Source organism: Anolis sagrei, chromosome 3 (assembly GCF_037176765.1).
Source record: "Anolis sagrei isolate rAnoSag1 chromosome 3, rAnoSag1.mat, whole genome shotgun sequence".
In the NCBI taxonomy this organism is placed as follows: Eukaryota; Metazoa; Chordata; class Lepidosauria; order Squamata; family Dactyloidae; genus Anolis; species Anolis sagrei.
This window is the reverse complement of record NC_090023.1, coordinates 103,509,190-103,524,394: the sequence shown is the minus strand read 5'-3', so window position 1 is coordinate 103,524,394 and position 15,205 is coordinate 103,509,190. Positions and strand designations below refer to the sequence as shown.

At 44.6% G+C, this 15,205-nt stretch overlaps 1 protein-coding gene across 3 annotated transcripts in view; it reads left to right on the top strand.

Moving 5' to 3' along the window:
• The window catches only part of TBC1D8 (TBC1 domain family member 8), a 60,745-nt gene that overhangs the window by 18,063 nt on the left and 27,477 nt on the right, over nucleotides 1–15,205 (top strand). For all 3 annotated transcript variants that reach the window (XM_060769758.2, XM_060769756.2, XM_060769757.2), the window contains exons 3-5: nucleotides 8,604–8,722; nucleotides 11,291–11,519; nucleotides 14,491–14,731. In XM_060769758.2, the coding sequence (XP_060625741.2) occupies nucleotides 8,604–8,722; nucleotides 11,291–11,519; nucleotides 14,491–14,731 (589 nt within the window). The remainder of the gene's footprint in view (nucleotides 1–8,603; nucleotides 8,723–11,290; nucleotides 11,520–14,490; nucleotides 14,732–15,205) is intronic.

The window sequence follows — 15,205 nt, the reverse complement described above, 5'->3', positions numbered from 1 at the left end:
GCCCCTTCGAAAAAAAGTAGTGGAGGAAGACGAGGAGGATGGTCGATTCCTATTTCTATGTCTAGTAGATCGTCTTAAAGAGGGTGCGTCAGAGGTTTCAGAGCTTTCAGTTGTCCTTCCTGGGTCTTCCTCTGTAGAGGAATCTGTAAACTGAGGATGAAAACTGACCCTTCTCCTAGAGGGGGCTTGCTCTTTGTCCAATAGCCATGGGTAGACTCGATTGGACCGATAGTCATTACGATCTCTATCAAATTTTTTAATTTTAAATTCCTTCACCTGGTTATATAAATCACTACACTTTTTGTCAAGAGTCTCAAGCATGGTTGGAGAAGTTGTATCTTTCATAATATTTTCCATAAGGTTAGCAATTTGAGTTTCTCCTTCCTTAATAATAGCATTGGATTTCATAATTAGTAGGGCCATCAAAACAAAACAGCCGCCCCTCTGCTCCTTGGGACCTCCGGTTGGGACTTTCCTGACCGTGCCTCTCTCCGTCCTCCAACTCTCCTCCTTTGCTCTCGTCTGCTGCGGCGCCGGCCCTTGATGCCTCTTGACCTGTGCCAAGGTTGTCTCGATGCGGCCGGCCAGCTCAATCCATCCGCCTATCTCCTCCGGATCGTCACGATGAAGTGCCCAGGTCAAGATTTCTTTCCGCAGGCCCTCTTTGAATATCTGGACCTTGGTGGTATTGGACCACTCTGGCACTTTCTCCGCCCTCAACCGGAATTCCTCCACGTACTCGGACACGGAGCGATGGCCTTGGGTTATCGTCTGCAGCTTCTCCCTCGCCCGGACCCTCTCGAGCGGATCCCTGAAGCGTGCCTCCATCGCAGCCAGGAATCGCCTCGTAGATCCCAAACATGGGTCGTGCCTGGCGTGGAGCTGGACGTACCACTCCGCTGCTCCCCCTCTCAGTGCTGCGCCCACTGCTCGCACCCTGCTTGCCTCCGATCCGAAGGTAAGGGCGTTATCTTCTAGATACCCTCTCACCATGGTCAGGAAGTACGCGAGGTTCCCTGCTTCTCCTCCGAATTAGATTCTCAGCTCCTCCCTTCTGGGTTGGTAGAGAAGGGGCTGCCTTTCCCGGGTCTCCGCGCGCGGTGGCCCTCCCGGGAGTCCTTGTTGCCCCGGGGGCAATTCCTGACGCCCTGTGCCGCGCCCGGCTCCGACCGAGGGCACCAGGAGCGTCTGCTGGGACGCCAGTCCCCGGGGTTGTTCCTCCTCCTCATCGCTCTCCGCAGCGGTCCTCCAACTCGTCTGCGTTTTAGGACGTGCCCCGGGTCCCCGGTCACTCCTCTCCTCTGTGCTCCACATCGACTCCCCTCGGGGTGGTGGTTCCTCTAACAAGGGGGCAAGCCGCTCCATCGCCTTTGACATCATCGCGAGGGTGGTCTCCATGGACGCCAACTTTTCCTCCAGGAAATCCAACCTCTGCGGGGAGGGAAAGTCTAGCCCGCTGCTTTCTCTCGCTGCTGCCTCTGCCCCCTTCACTCGCCTCTGTGTGACCCCGTTGGGCTGGGCGTATGCAGTCGATGAAGCCAAGGCATTCACTCTCTCCAGCTCCTCTTCCACATTCTCAAAAGGGGAGGCTGGTTCTCCCCCCTCCGTTGGATCTTCCTCCTGTTGCATAGGGGTACCTCACCACGGCCGTGGGATGGCACCGAGAATCCTGGCTTAATGTAAGCTCACAGCAGCCGCTCCCAGAAAAGACACAGGACGCCAATCCGTAATCAATCAGGAACTTTTACTACTGGAAATGCATACACAACGAAAGCCAGGATTGGCATACAGACGCAAGTCAACCCTTATATACCCTCCCCCACATTCGAATCCCCTCTTCCCGCCGACCAAAGATCCCGCTCAATATTCCCCGCCAAACCACCAACTGCCCCTCCCAAGGCCACCAGCTGCAAACCCTTATCAGTCCTCCATGTCAGGAATCCGTTTTTTTGCGCCAACATCCAAGGCCAGGAAACCGAGTCCTGACAGAGTAGGGTTATTTTTCTTCATATTTTCTTCTCAAGAACTTACTTCAGTTCCATGTTTAATACAGTGTAATTTTGTTTATTGCTAATATTCCTTTGTTTTCTCTTGCATTTTCTTTGGCTTCGAGATAACTGCTTTTTGTACTATATTTTTTACTAGCATGCTTGGATTTCTTGTTTGGATTTGAAAACTACATGTATAAAAATGCTTCTTTGTATTTTTCCCTTCAGATGTGTTTCTTCTGGTTGTAGTTCCCCCATGTTGCATTCCTCTCCTCCTTAGTTGTCTGACAAATCCTCTATTCACATTGGGGCTTGAAAATGTGAAGGCCTTTTTCATTTGAGTAGGATAAAAAAAACAAGTTACTGTATTAGTAGGAATGTAATTTATTTTTGGAAAATCAATACTGTATTGATCAGCAGTGGGTAACCAAAACATTTTTGCGCCTTCTTAAGGGGAGCCTCATAAGGAGCCATGCAGAAAGAATTATTTATGTTTGCTTGCCATTACATGCTGCCACTAGCTGCACTGAGAGAGTTTTATAGGAGTGACAACAGTACTCAGGAAAACAACAGGTGGACTGATTCTTTTCAGCAGAGCTATTGATTTTTATATACTGCTTCTTTGACCTTCTTGCAGAAAATGAAGGGCAAACTCGCTGAGATTGATGTCAAGAAGGGTGCTAGTGATAGCCACAAGCTCTCCAGGAGCTTCATGGCTGCCTGGCAGCTGCAATGGAAACAGCTAACATAAGATGACTGTTCAGTGGGGCTAAATTGGTTTTGGCCTCACTGGATCACCATCACCTCTGTGTACAAGCCCCCAAATGAAGATTTCTGCTTCTCCTCCCCCGAGAATTTTGACAGGCACCAAAGGGCGGTAGTAATTGGTGACTTCAACAGCCATAGCCATGTATGGGGCTATGCCCAAGAGGACAGAAATGGAGAGGCTGTCCTGTCCTGGTCTGAACTGCACAAACTATCACTCATCCATGATAGCAAGCTCCCACCATCCTACAACAGCGGGAGATGGCACCGAGGTTATAACCCAGACCTCTTATTTGTGAGCGACAGCATCGTACAGCAATGCACCAAATCAGTGGGACCACCAATCCCAAACACACAGCACCGACCAATAATATGCCAACTGTTCCCAACAATAAGGCCTCAGGAAGTTCGATTTAAACGAAGATACAACTTCAGAAAGGCAGATTGGACTAAATTCTCAGACATGTTAGACGACATGATCACATCGGTCGCGCCAATCCCTGAGGAATACGAGCATTTTATTGAAATAGTGAAAACCTGCTCACGGGCCTCTATACCGAGAGGCTGCAGAACCCACTACCTCCAGGGCATTACTCCTGAAACAGCTGCCTTGCTGGAAAACTATTACAGGCTCCACAACGAAGACCCATTCAGTGAGCAGACTCTTCAGGCAGCTCAGAGCATTGTGTCCTCCATCTCTGAAGCCAAGAAAGAACAGTGGATCAAGTTGATCACAGAGGTCGACATGGGCAGGAGCAGCCAGAAGGCGTGGAGGCTGCTGAGACGGCTGAGCAACGATCCCTCACAAACTAATACCCATGCCAACATAAAGGCAGATCAGATAGCACACCAACTCTTGAAGAATGGGAAACCCAACCTTGCCACCAAAGTAGGAAAGAAACCAATAGCCAGACAACCAGAGATTGAGAACAACAACCTCCATGAACCCTTTACATCTACTGAATTGGACATGGCTCTCAACAAATGTAAGAATGGCAAAGCAGCTGGCTTGGATGATCTACGGATGGAACAAATCAAGAACTTTGGTCCAAAAGCAAGGCGCTGGCTGCTGGAGCTGATGAACAACTGCACTGCATCCTGTCAGATCCCCAAAATCTGGAGGAAAACAAGAGTCATCGCCATCTTGAAGCCAGGCAAAGACCGTAATGACCCAAAAAGCTACAGACCAATCTCCCTGTTGTGCCACCTCTACAAAGTTCTGGAGAGACTTATTTTGCATAGAATTATGGAAAATATAGACCCCTGTCTGATCCCACAGCAAGCTGGCTTCAGAAAAGGCAAAAGCTGCACATCGCAAGTGCTGAACCTGACTCAGCACATAGAAGATGGCTTTGAAAGGCAGCAGATCACAGGAGCTGTCTTCATAGACTTGTCAGCAGCCTATGATACTGTGAACCACCGCCTCCTCCTGAGAAAAATGTATAATATCACAAAGGACTACCACCTCACCCGCCTCATAGGAAACCTGCTACAAAACAGGAGCTTTTTTTGTTGAGTTCCAGGGCCAGAAAAGCAGATGGCGGAAACAGAAGAATGGCCTGCCTCAGGGGAGCGTGCTTGCTCCATCCATGTTCAACATCTACACAAATGACCAGCCACTGCCAGAAGGGACAGAGAGTTTCATCTATGCTGATGACCGTGCCATTACTGCTCAAGCAGGGAGCTTTGAGATGGTAGAACAGACGCTCTCTGAAGCTCTAGGTGCTCTTACTGCCTATTACAGGGAAAACCAGCTGATCCCTAATCCATCTAAAACACAGACATGCGCCTTTCACCTTAAGAACAGACAAGCATCCCGAGCTCTGAGGATTACCTGGGAAGGAATCCCACTGGAGCATTGCAGCGCACCCAAATACCTGGGAGTCACTTTGGACCGTGCCCTGACCTACAAGAAGCACTGCCTGAACATCAAACAAAAAGTGGGCGCTAGAAACAACATCATACGAAAGCTGACTGGCACAACCTGGGGATCACAACCAGACACAGTGAAGACATCTGCCCTTGCGCTATGCTACTCTGCTGCTGAGTATGCATGTCCAGTGTGGAACACATCTCATCACACTAAAACAGTGGATGTGGCTCTTAATGAGACATGCCGCATTATCACGGGGTGTCTGCGCCCCACACCACTGGAGAAATTACACTGCTTAGCCGGTATTGCACCACCTGACATCCGCCGGGAAGTAGCAGCCAACAGTGAAAGGACCAAGGCAGAGACATCTCCAGCTCATCCCCTGTTTGGGTATCAGCCAGCACGTCAACGACTTAAATCAAGACATAGTTTTCTTAGGTCTACAGAGACACTCGCTGGAACACCCCAGCAAGCGAGAGTCCAAAAGTGGCAGGCCCAAACCCAGCACCTCAATTCATGGGTGATACCAGATGAGAGACTCCCCCCTGGGCACTCAGAAGACTGGGCGACTTGGAAGGCACTGAACAGATTGCGCTCTGGCACCACGAGATGCAGAGCCAATCTTAAGAAATGGGGCTACAGGGTGGAATCCTCGGCATGCGAGTGCGGAGAAGAACAAACCACTGACCACCTGCTGCAATGCACCCTGAGCCCTGCCACATGCACGATGGAGGACCTTCTTGTGGCAACCCCAGAGGCACTACAAGTGGCCAGATACTGGTCAAAGGACATTTAACCAAATACCAAATTTACAAAATCTGTGTGGTTTTTTTTTCTTTCTTTTTCTTTCTTTTCCTTTTTAATCTCTGTGTTTGTTTTGCTCTGTTAGAATTGTAATACAATGGTTGCTGATGACACGATAAATAAAAATAAACTGGATGGTCTGCCTTGTTGCCATTGTGGGACAGAGACAGAGACACCCCCCCCCCCCGCCCCCAAAGCTAGTCTGGCATATTGCTACTCTGGACCAGTCTTGGATTTTAGCACATGTATAGGTTTGCACTGTGTTAGAAATGAAAGATGCATGTTTTATTTCACTTTAAAATAGAAGTGGTAAGTTAGAAAAGACAGATTGTGCTACTTGCATATAGTATTAATGCATGTACTCTGATTTGATTTTTAGTGCAATGACAATTTGAATGACCTTCGACTATGATATTGGATTATGTGATTTTAATAAGTGGTTTTAATGTTTGATATGTTTTTAGTACTTGGTTTTAATACATTTTTTTATCTGATGTATAATTGTGTGGCATTGAATTATGCCTTATATGTAAGCCAGGGTGAGAAAGTGAGAAGGGAATCAAATACTGCCAAAGCGTCTGCAGTTTTTGTATCAGTACAAGTAGAACTAGTTCATCTGAAATGTTTTGTTACATTTTTAATACCATCTCTTTTCTAGACAGCAACAGTTACGTCTAAAAAAATTGGATTATGAAAGGAATGACTTTTTCCCTTTTATGCTCTTCATTTTGATTGTTTTGCAGTTAAAGCCAGTTGCAGGCAGATGTCCCCATGGGGGGGGGGGCATAGGGCGGGTTACAAATAAAGTTATTATTATATTATGTATCTCCACAACCCCTAACTATAGTAAGCATTGTTATACCCCGGGGGGGGGGGGGGGGGGGAGGTTGCAAAGGCCATTTTGATACTCTGTGCGTGTGTGTGACTGCATGTACTTGTGCAAGGCTTATCATGATTAATAGTGTTTATCAAGATCCATCACAAGGCCTTCCTGTTGAGGAAGTTAACTCCTGGAAAATTTCCCTAGCAATTGACGTTCTGTATGGGAAACACAGCAGAGGAAATTGGATTTTTAAAGCTTTGTTTGTCATCTATGTTATATGAGGCAGTGTGTAGTATTTTTAATGACTGCAGTACTGTGGTTTGATGGTGTTTATCTGACCCTTGCCATCTGCTGCTGTTCTCCTTTTCCTTTATACCTTATGGTAAGGGCCCAGAAAGGGTGAAGGATGCTTCCCCTTTTTCCAGCACTTCAACTGACATAATGATTGTTTTCTCTCACATTAATATTTCACTTCCCTTGCAGATTCACAGGTGCCCTTGTAGAGAAATTATATTTTCCTTGCATTTATGTAGGGAACTAACTTTTATTAAAGCAGTGTAGGGTTCTTCCATCCCCCCCCCCCCCCCCCAAGCATTCATTGTCTTGCATTCATTCTCTTACTGATATTTGGCTTCTCCTGCACATTCCCATGTGGTCCTTCTATTAAGGAAGGGGGGCTGCTTTGGTACCATTCATGAAATTAATGCTGACTTCTTCATGGGGCATTGGGTAAATTGATTACATGCAAGATTATGAATATGAGTTATTTTAAATCAGGAATCGCATCCTAGATATGTTTATCCATAGGTATTCATCCAGATTTCTGTTTCTTTCTAAATTGCCACGTGCCTAGTCCTGCTTCAGGTACTACATATTCAGTTAGTTGGAAGTGAAAAGAGAAATTTAAAAGGTAGTAGACTTGCTACTTGTGCCATAGACTGTACCATTGTGGATTGTAGTTAGGAAACAAATTTTGAATGATCCCTGGTTTGAAAAATTCAGCACAAGTAAAAAGTGAACAAAACAGCAAAAAACTTGAGTAATAACCTTTCCCCTTTAATCTCCTATCGATAGTATTTTTGTGTTTCTTTATATGGGAAATAATTAAAATAATATTAATCCATCCATTTTTGCAGTATGAAATAATCTCATTCTGCCATAAGTATGGACCAGATCTCGGTGGATTACTGCTTGATGGTAGCTCAGGAATTGCTCTCAGCCCCCTTCTACGCTGCCATATAATCCAGATTATCAAAGCATATAATCCACATTATCTATTTTGAATTGGATTATATGATCCTACATTGCCATATAATCCAGTTCAAAGCAGATAGCTACCCCCCCCCCTCCCCAAGGGAAAGCAGATAGTTGTGGTTGGGGCTGGGGACACAAACCTGGGAGGAAGTGAATTTAAATAATCCACTTCCGCACAGTATCTGCCCTGTCTGGAAGGACCCTCAGCATGAGGCTAAATGGTGTGGTCATGAAGTATGATTATAGAAATAAAACTGCTTCAGCTTCAAATTGTCATGGTGGGAAATGCATGCCTTTAATTATCTATAAATGATGGCATGAGTACATCGGGGGAATCAGTATTTTACTGTTGTTGTGTAAGAAATCATAACAAACAAAAAAACTACAACCAAGACTATGGGTGTATAGCAGTTTGGTGTCACTTAACCTGCCAGTACTCCATCCTATAGAATTCTGGGATTTGTAGTTCAGAGAAGAACTTAGAATCCTTTAGTGCAGTGTTTTCTATCCTTTTCCAACCTTGGCCCCCTTCTGATCTTGTTTGCTTTCTGTGCCCCCCCCCCCCGCCCTACTGGTAGAAAGACAATTATTTAAATGTTTTGTTTGCAAATAAATGTTTTTCACTTGTGGCCCCCTTGGAATATTCTAGGGACTTATGACTCCAGTTTGGGAAACACTGTGTGCACCTTGCAAAGCTACACCATTTGAATCTCTGACCAAGAATTCTAATTACCTCATGAAGCTGAAATCCCAAGTTTCTGTAGAATAGAATCTTGGCAGTTAAGTCATATCCAAGTGCTATAATCAGGCAGTATGCGTACACCCTACCTCACTTTATGAAAACACAGGTTCTTTTGTATTACTTTCTTCAACCTTGTAGCTATATGAAGTATTTTCAAACAGATTTGAAACTAGAAATACTAATACAGATAAAAGCAATATATTGATTTTTGGCTACAGTTTGTGGTTGCAAATATTATTTGGTTTTCATATTTTTGTTCCATATATGCATAATAGTTATTACAATCTGAATTTGAATAATATTCACAGAGTGGTATCTAAATCGATTATCTTCCTCCTCTCTTTTTTGTGCTAGGTGCCACAATTGAGGAAATAAATAATCACTGGGACTGGCTAGAACAAAACCTGCTCCACACTTTGTCTGTATTCGATAATAAAGAAGATATTGTTAGTTTTGTCAGAGGCAAAATAAAAGTAAGAGAATATTCTGTCTGCATCTTTTTCATTAATCTTAAAATAAGTCAAAAAGGGCTGTTGTGAATCAGAGCTGTTTATTTCCTTTGAATATACTTAGGAACAGAATATACTAGCTGGGTTCCTGTAGGTACAGTGTACTCTTGGACTATTTTTCTACTTCTTAGGGCCCTTCTACAGTTACCTAAAACTCAGGAGGAAGCAGGTTAAAATAACCCGCTTCCTCCTGGATATGAGTCCCCATCCCCTCCCACAACCCCTGGGTTTCCCTCCACAGGTGGCTAGATGCCATCCTCGATCAAACAAAGGTCTACCCGGAATGGCATCCAGCCACCCCACTGCCAAAACTTAATCGAGGGTGCCTGTTGGCAGTGCTGTCCCCTCCAGAGAGTCTTCCAGATGCTCAGAAATTACTCGTCAGGAAGGGGGAAGGAGGGAATTCCCTCCCCACCCTCACTTCCTAGTGCATCATTTCCAAGCATCAAGAGGACTCTTCAGAGAGGCTTCCATTGCCTGCAAGCCCCTCCGGTAAGTTTAGGGAGTGTAAGGGGGGGGGGGGCTGAGAGGGGAGGGGGGCACCCTCCTGCTCCTACTGGCTTTTGGAAGCCCAAAGAAGCGGGATGGCTATGGGGACTGGAAGTCAGTCTCCACAGGGCCCTCACCTCTAAAGACCCAGACCTTAGCTTTGATGGATCTTTAGAGGTGTTTAATTAATGTGGGGTAAACTGGAAAAACTCTGTTTACTCTGCAATCGTTTGCTTTTACCTGAGGCGTCACTTGGACTCTCCAAGTAAAAAAACAAAACAAAAAACGAGACATATCCCACATTTTGAGCCTGTCTGGAAGGGCCCGTTGATAGTTCATGCTATCTTTTTCTTTATTTTTTCTTAGGGTGCATGCTATTTTTGCAGGTCCTCAAGAATAGCCATGTCTTCCACCCTGTAAAGTCTGGGAAGGTGTGGTCCCAAAATGCCCAATAGAATTCCTAAAGCCTGGTGGGTGTGCTGTTAGCCATTTCATTGTGTTTTGGAGGATTTTTACTCTCCCACAGCTTTTTTTGTCTATATAAATCTTTCTTCTCCAAAGCTTCCTTTTAAAAAATGAAATAAAGGCTCGCAGAGACTTACAGCAATTGAATGGGGTGCGAAAAATACCTGAACACATGGCAAAAAATCAGGAAGGAAAGAGGGAGGGAAGGTTGGCCACAGCAACGCGTGGAGGGTACAGCTAGTGAGTTTAATATTTTTTAAAGAAAGAATCAGCTTTTTATATTTTTGAAAAATTACATATTCCACCTGTAAACTGAGAACTGTCACAGTTTAGACAAGCCAAGGCTGGAAACCATATTTGATAACAGAGTATGGAGTTATCTACACGAACACCAAAATCTGATTCATGGCAGAAATGCTGTAGACTGGCTTCTCAGTCACTCCATTCACAACCTGCAGCAGTGGCAGGAATGGAATCCAGGCAGCTGAAACTGGTTTGGCCTCTCTAGACAGTTACCCTTATCAGCTATGTTGTTTCTATTGTTGTGGCAGCCTTCCAGAGAGCTCCTGGCCATGGCTAAGCACTTTCGCTGACATCAGCAAAAGTGTCCAGCTGACCAAGGAGAAGGAGGGGACATTGCTGACCATTATCTGTCCCCTTTTCCTTGTGCAGGGAGTGGAGGGAAAATGGATAGCGGCAGCATGCCATGTGCACAGTGCACTGGTTTGGATTAGAGCTGGCCCAGCAGTCTATACTGACCCCAAAGTGCAGGGCTGTTCTGTAGTTTGGCTGAAACTCCGGAGCATTCCTCCACTTCTCAAAATATGGAGTTAAACCAGGCTAACCAGTTTTGTCTTGTGTTACATAGTGAAAGTTCCTGGACAGCATCTAGACGTCCAGGTGTGACTTTTGATAGAACTTGGGCTTTCGGACCAATGTAGATAGATGGGCTCTATGTAAAAGCGGAAGATCAAATCTCATGGCTTTCTTATCTGTCACATGCTTAGGGGTATCTCGAGGTGAAACCAAAGAAATGAATGTCAAATTACCCTATTGAACCTTACTGGAATGGCAGCAAACATTTTGTGCACTTTGCATTGTTAAAGGACACTGTGCAAACAACATGATTTCAAAGTCAAGTCAGACAGCCCTTACCAATCTTTGTGTCATGCTTTTGTTGCATCTTACCTTATGAGTAACCTCAGAAATGATCAAATATTAAAACAGAGGGAACTAAATAACATATATCTAAGCAGGGTTTCCAATGCAGAGCAATGGACAGGAGAAAAATCCTTGGCTTGAATATTGTTGCTGCCGTAAATCTTCTCACAGAAAAATATGGAAGAGTAATATAGACATTTTTGGGGATTCTTGAATAGAGTACAACACCAGCATTTGTGTATTGCACCTTGAATACTCTAAAGCACAATACCCATTCTAACTATATATCATTAAATGTATATGCTAATATCTGTTTAGTAGCAAGTACTTAAAATCTTTTGGTTACTTACAACTATTAAGTTGCATGTAAATTAAGTTCATATTCTTGCATAACATCTTTATTTATCACTGACATAGGCATTAATAGCAGAAGAAACCAGCAGTAAATTAGCAGAGCAAGAGGAGGATCCTGAGAAGTTCAGAGAAGCATTAGTCAAATTTGAGACTCGATTTAATTTCCCTGAAGCAGAAAAACTGATCACCTTTTACTCATGTTGTTGCTGGAAGGGCAAAGTTCCTCGACAGGGATGGCTTTACCTGAGCAGCAATCACCTTTGTTTCTATTCCTTCTTTTTGGGCAAGGAGTGTAAGTATAAACATATAATTATGATGGTCAGTTATCTCTACACTTGGTTTTCAAACTGGTAAAGGTTAAAAAGAACCACCTTATGGAATCTGAAATAATTAAGGCTCATTTTTGATCTAGCCCTGATCAAAGGCATCTTTTATTTAACTAATTTCATAATGTACCCTAAGTTTTGAAGTTATGAAACAATATTGAATTCAGTTTAAAATAATAATTATGATTTGAAACTTTACTCTGGTTTTATGTTATGAGTTGTTTGCCCTGACTAGCCACAAAGGATTCATTATGCTGAATACTGAAGGATATTACTTAATGTCATAGCTTAAGCCTTGTGATTACAGGAAATCATGTGCTACACATTGCCTTGGATTTCTTAATTAATTCTGCAGAGAGGAAAATAAATTCATTAGTGGTTGTTGGTTGAAGTATAGTTAGTTCTTGTACATTTTAGGGAGATATATATATATATACTAGCTGTACCCGCCACGCGTTGCTGTGGCCAACCTTCCCTCCCTCTTTCTCTCCTTCTTTCCCTCTTTCCTTCCTTTCTTCTTTTTCTTTCCCTATCTCTCATCTTTCTTCCATCTCTACCTGTTTCTTTCCTCCCTTTCTTTGTTCTTTGGTTACATCCTTCCTTCCTTCCCTATCTTTTGTTCCTTCTCTCACTTCCCTCTCTCTTTCCTTTCCCTTTTTTATTTCCTTCTCTCCTTTCTTGCTTTTCTTTCTTTCTTTCTTTCTTTCTTTTCTTCTTTCCCTCCCTGCTTCTCTCCCTCCTTCCTTCCCTTTTTCCCTCCTCTCGTTACTTCTTGACTGTCCCTTCCATTTAATATTGTATTTATCTCTAAGGAAGAAGGAAGGAAGGAGGGACAGGAAGGAAGGAAAAGAAAGGAGAGGCAGGAAGGGAGGGAGGGAGGAAGGAGGGGATGAAGAAAGGAGGGAGGGAAGGAAATGAAGGGGAAGGAAATGAAGAATGGGAAAGAAGGAGGAAGAAGGGAAGGAAGGGGAAAAAAGGAGGGACAGGAAGGGAGGGAGGAGAAGGAAGGTAGAAGGAAGGAGGGAAAAAAGGAGGGACAGGAAGGGAGGGAGGAGAAGGAAGGTGGAAGGAAGGAGGGAAAGAAAGGAGGGGGATGAAGAAAGGAGGGAGGGAAGGAAATGAGGGGGAAGGAAATGAAAGGGAAAGAAGGAGGAAAGGGAGGGAGGAAATGAAGGAAATGAAGAAGGAAGGAGGGACAGGAAGGAAGGAAGGAAAAAGGGAGGGAGGGAAAGAAGGGAAGGAAGGAAAAAAAGGGACAGGAAGGGAGGAAGGGAGGAGGGAAAGAAAGGAGGGGGATGAAGAAAGGAGGGAGGGAAGGAAATGAAGAAAGGGAAAGGAGGAAAAGGAGGGAGGAAAAGAAGGGAAGGAAGGAGGGACAGGAAGGAAGGAAAAGGGGAGGGAGGGAGGAGAAGGAAGGAGGAAGGAAGGAGGGGAAGAAAGGAGGGAGGGAAGGAAATGAAGCAAGGGAAAGAAGGAGGAAAGGGAGGGAGGGAGGAAAAGAAGGAAAGGAAGGATGGACAGGAAGGAAGGGAAGGAGGGAAAGAAGGAAAGGAAGGAGAAGGAAGGAAGAAAAGGAAAGAAAGGAAAGAAGGGAAGGGAGGGAGAGAAGGAAGGTCCTTCATTCAAGCACCATGGACCTTCCTCCTCCCCCTCCCCCCTCCTCCCCTTCTTCCTTGCGTGGATGCTCCATTTCTGCTGCCGTTGCTGCTGCTTTCCCAACAGGGAGTGAGGGGGCGTGTGTGTGTGTCGCGCGGGGTGTGTGTGTGTGAGGGGGCGTGTGTGTGTGTGCCGCACGGGGGTGGTGGTGAGGGGGCGTGTGTGTGTGTGTGCCGGAAGGAAGGGGGCGTGTCTTACCGGCGTGAGTGTGTGTGTGTGTGTGGCGGAAGGTGTGTGCGGGCGGCGGGGGGAGGAGTGAAGGTGCGTTTTGTGTGTGTGTGTGTGTGTGTGTGTTTGCGGCAGGGGAGGAGTGAGGGAGGGAAGGGGTGGGGGGGAAGGAAGGGGGCGTGTCTTACTGGCGTGAGTGTGTGTGTGTGTGGCGGAAGGTGTGTGTGGGCGGCGGCGGGAGGAGTGAAGGTGCGTTGTGTGTTCCCACGGAGGGAACGTTGGTCGGCAGGCCGTGTGCGCGCGTGGGGGAACTTTCGGCTGGGTGCCATTGCGCATGCTCAGTTGTTTTGTCGTTTTGTGAGTGTGTTGTTGTGTTGTTTTTCATTTTGATTCGGATTGTTTGTACCTAGTGGGTTGTGTTATGGGCATGGAAATTTTGGTTAAGTTTCGTTGGGGGGTTTTTGAGTTTTGCTTCTCTGTTCGACGCCACTTTCATTTTTATAGATATAGATATAGATATAGATATATATACAGACCTGCTTTAAGAGGTTAAATGTTGAATGCTCATAAAATTTGTTTGAAGAAGCTGTTTTGCCAATCATTACAATAAAGCAGAGTACTGAAAATTTATTTTTGGTTACTTTATAATACCAGGGCCCCCTGGTGGTACAGCGGGTAAAACTGCTGAGTTGCTGAACTTGCTGACCCAAAGGTTGGCGATTCAAATTCGGGGAGCGGGGTGAGCTCCTGCTGTTAGGCCCAGCTTTTGCCAACCTAGCAGTTTGAAAACATGCAAATGTGGGTAGATCAATAGGTACCTCTTTGGTGGGAAGGTAACAGCGCTCCATGCAGTCATGCCGGCCACATGACGCTGGAGGTTTCTACAGACAATGCCGGCTCTTTGGCTTAGAAATGGAGATAGGCACCCCCCCCCCCCCCCCCAGAGTCGAACACAACTAGATTTAATGTCAGGGGAAATCTTTACCTTTTATGCTTACACTATTGTGATGACAACGGTGTTTACATCTGCTTGTGGATTGGGTTTTTATGTGTGATAAATTCTGGATTCTGCCCTTTATTCAAAGAATTCTTTCTCTCTTTTTATAATGCTAGTAAAACTTTCTATTCCTTGGGTTGATGTCCAGAAACTGGAGAGAACTTCCAATATATTTATGACTGACATTATCCGCATCACTACTCAAAGTAAAGAGCGGGATTTCTCCATGTTCCTTAATATTGATGAGGCATTCAGGATAATGGAGCAGTTGGCAGATGTAACTCTCCGCAGACTACTTGATAACGAAATCTTTGAACTGGATCCAGGTTTGCAAGATCCTACTCAGATCACCAAAAGGTAGGTGGTGAAATTCTTATATTATTTATTAAAGAGAGGCTACAGTTGAGTAGTATTTTTTCCTTGTGCTGTCTTTGTTTTGTTAGCTTAGCTTAAATAAAGGACAGATTTATCTTCTACTGTAAAATGTTACACATATCCCTTTCATGTAAATTGACAGATATGAAACTGAAATTAGAAAATTAGTAGTGCCATATGTAGTTTGTAGGCTTGGGTTCGTTAATTTCGTAATTCGTTATTAATTCGTATTTAAATTAGCTTATGATCCAATATTGAGCCATGCAGGACTACTGTGAGGAGTAATTAAAAATCGAAACAATTTTTCCAATTTATTTCGTATTGTTTCGTAATTGTTTCGTTATTGTTTCGAAATTGTTTCGTAATTGTTCCGTAATTATTTCCGTATGTCTGGTGCAAGTTTTATAGTTGTTGTTTGTTTTAACAGTGATAAAAAATAAATTATCACACCAACAG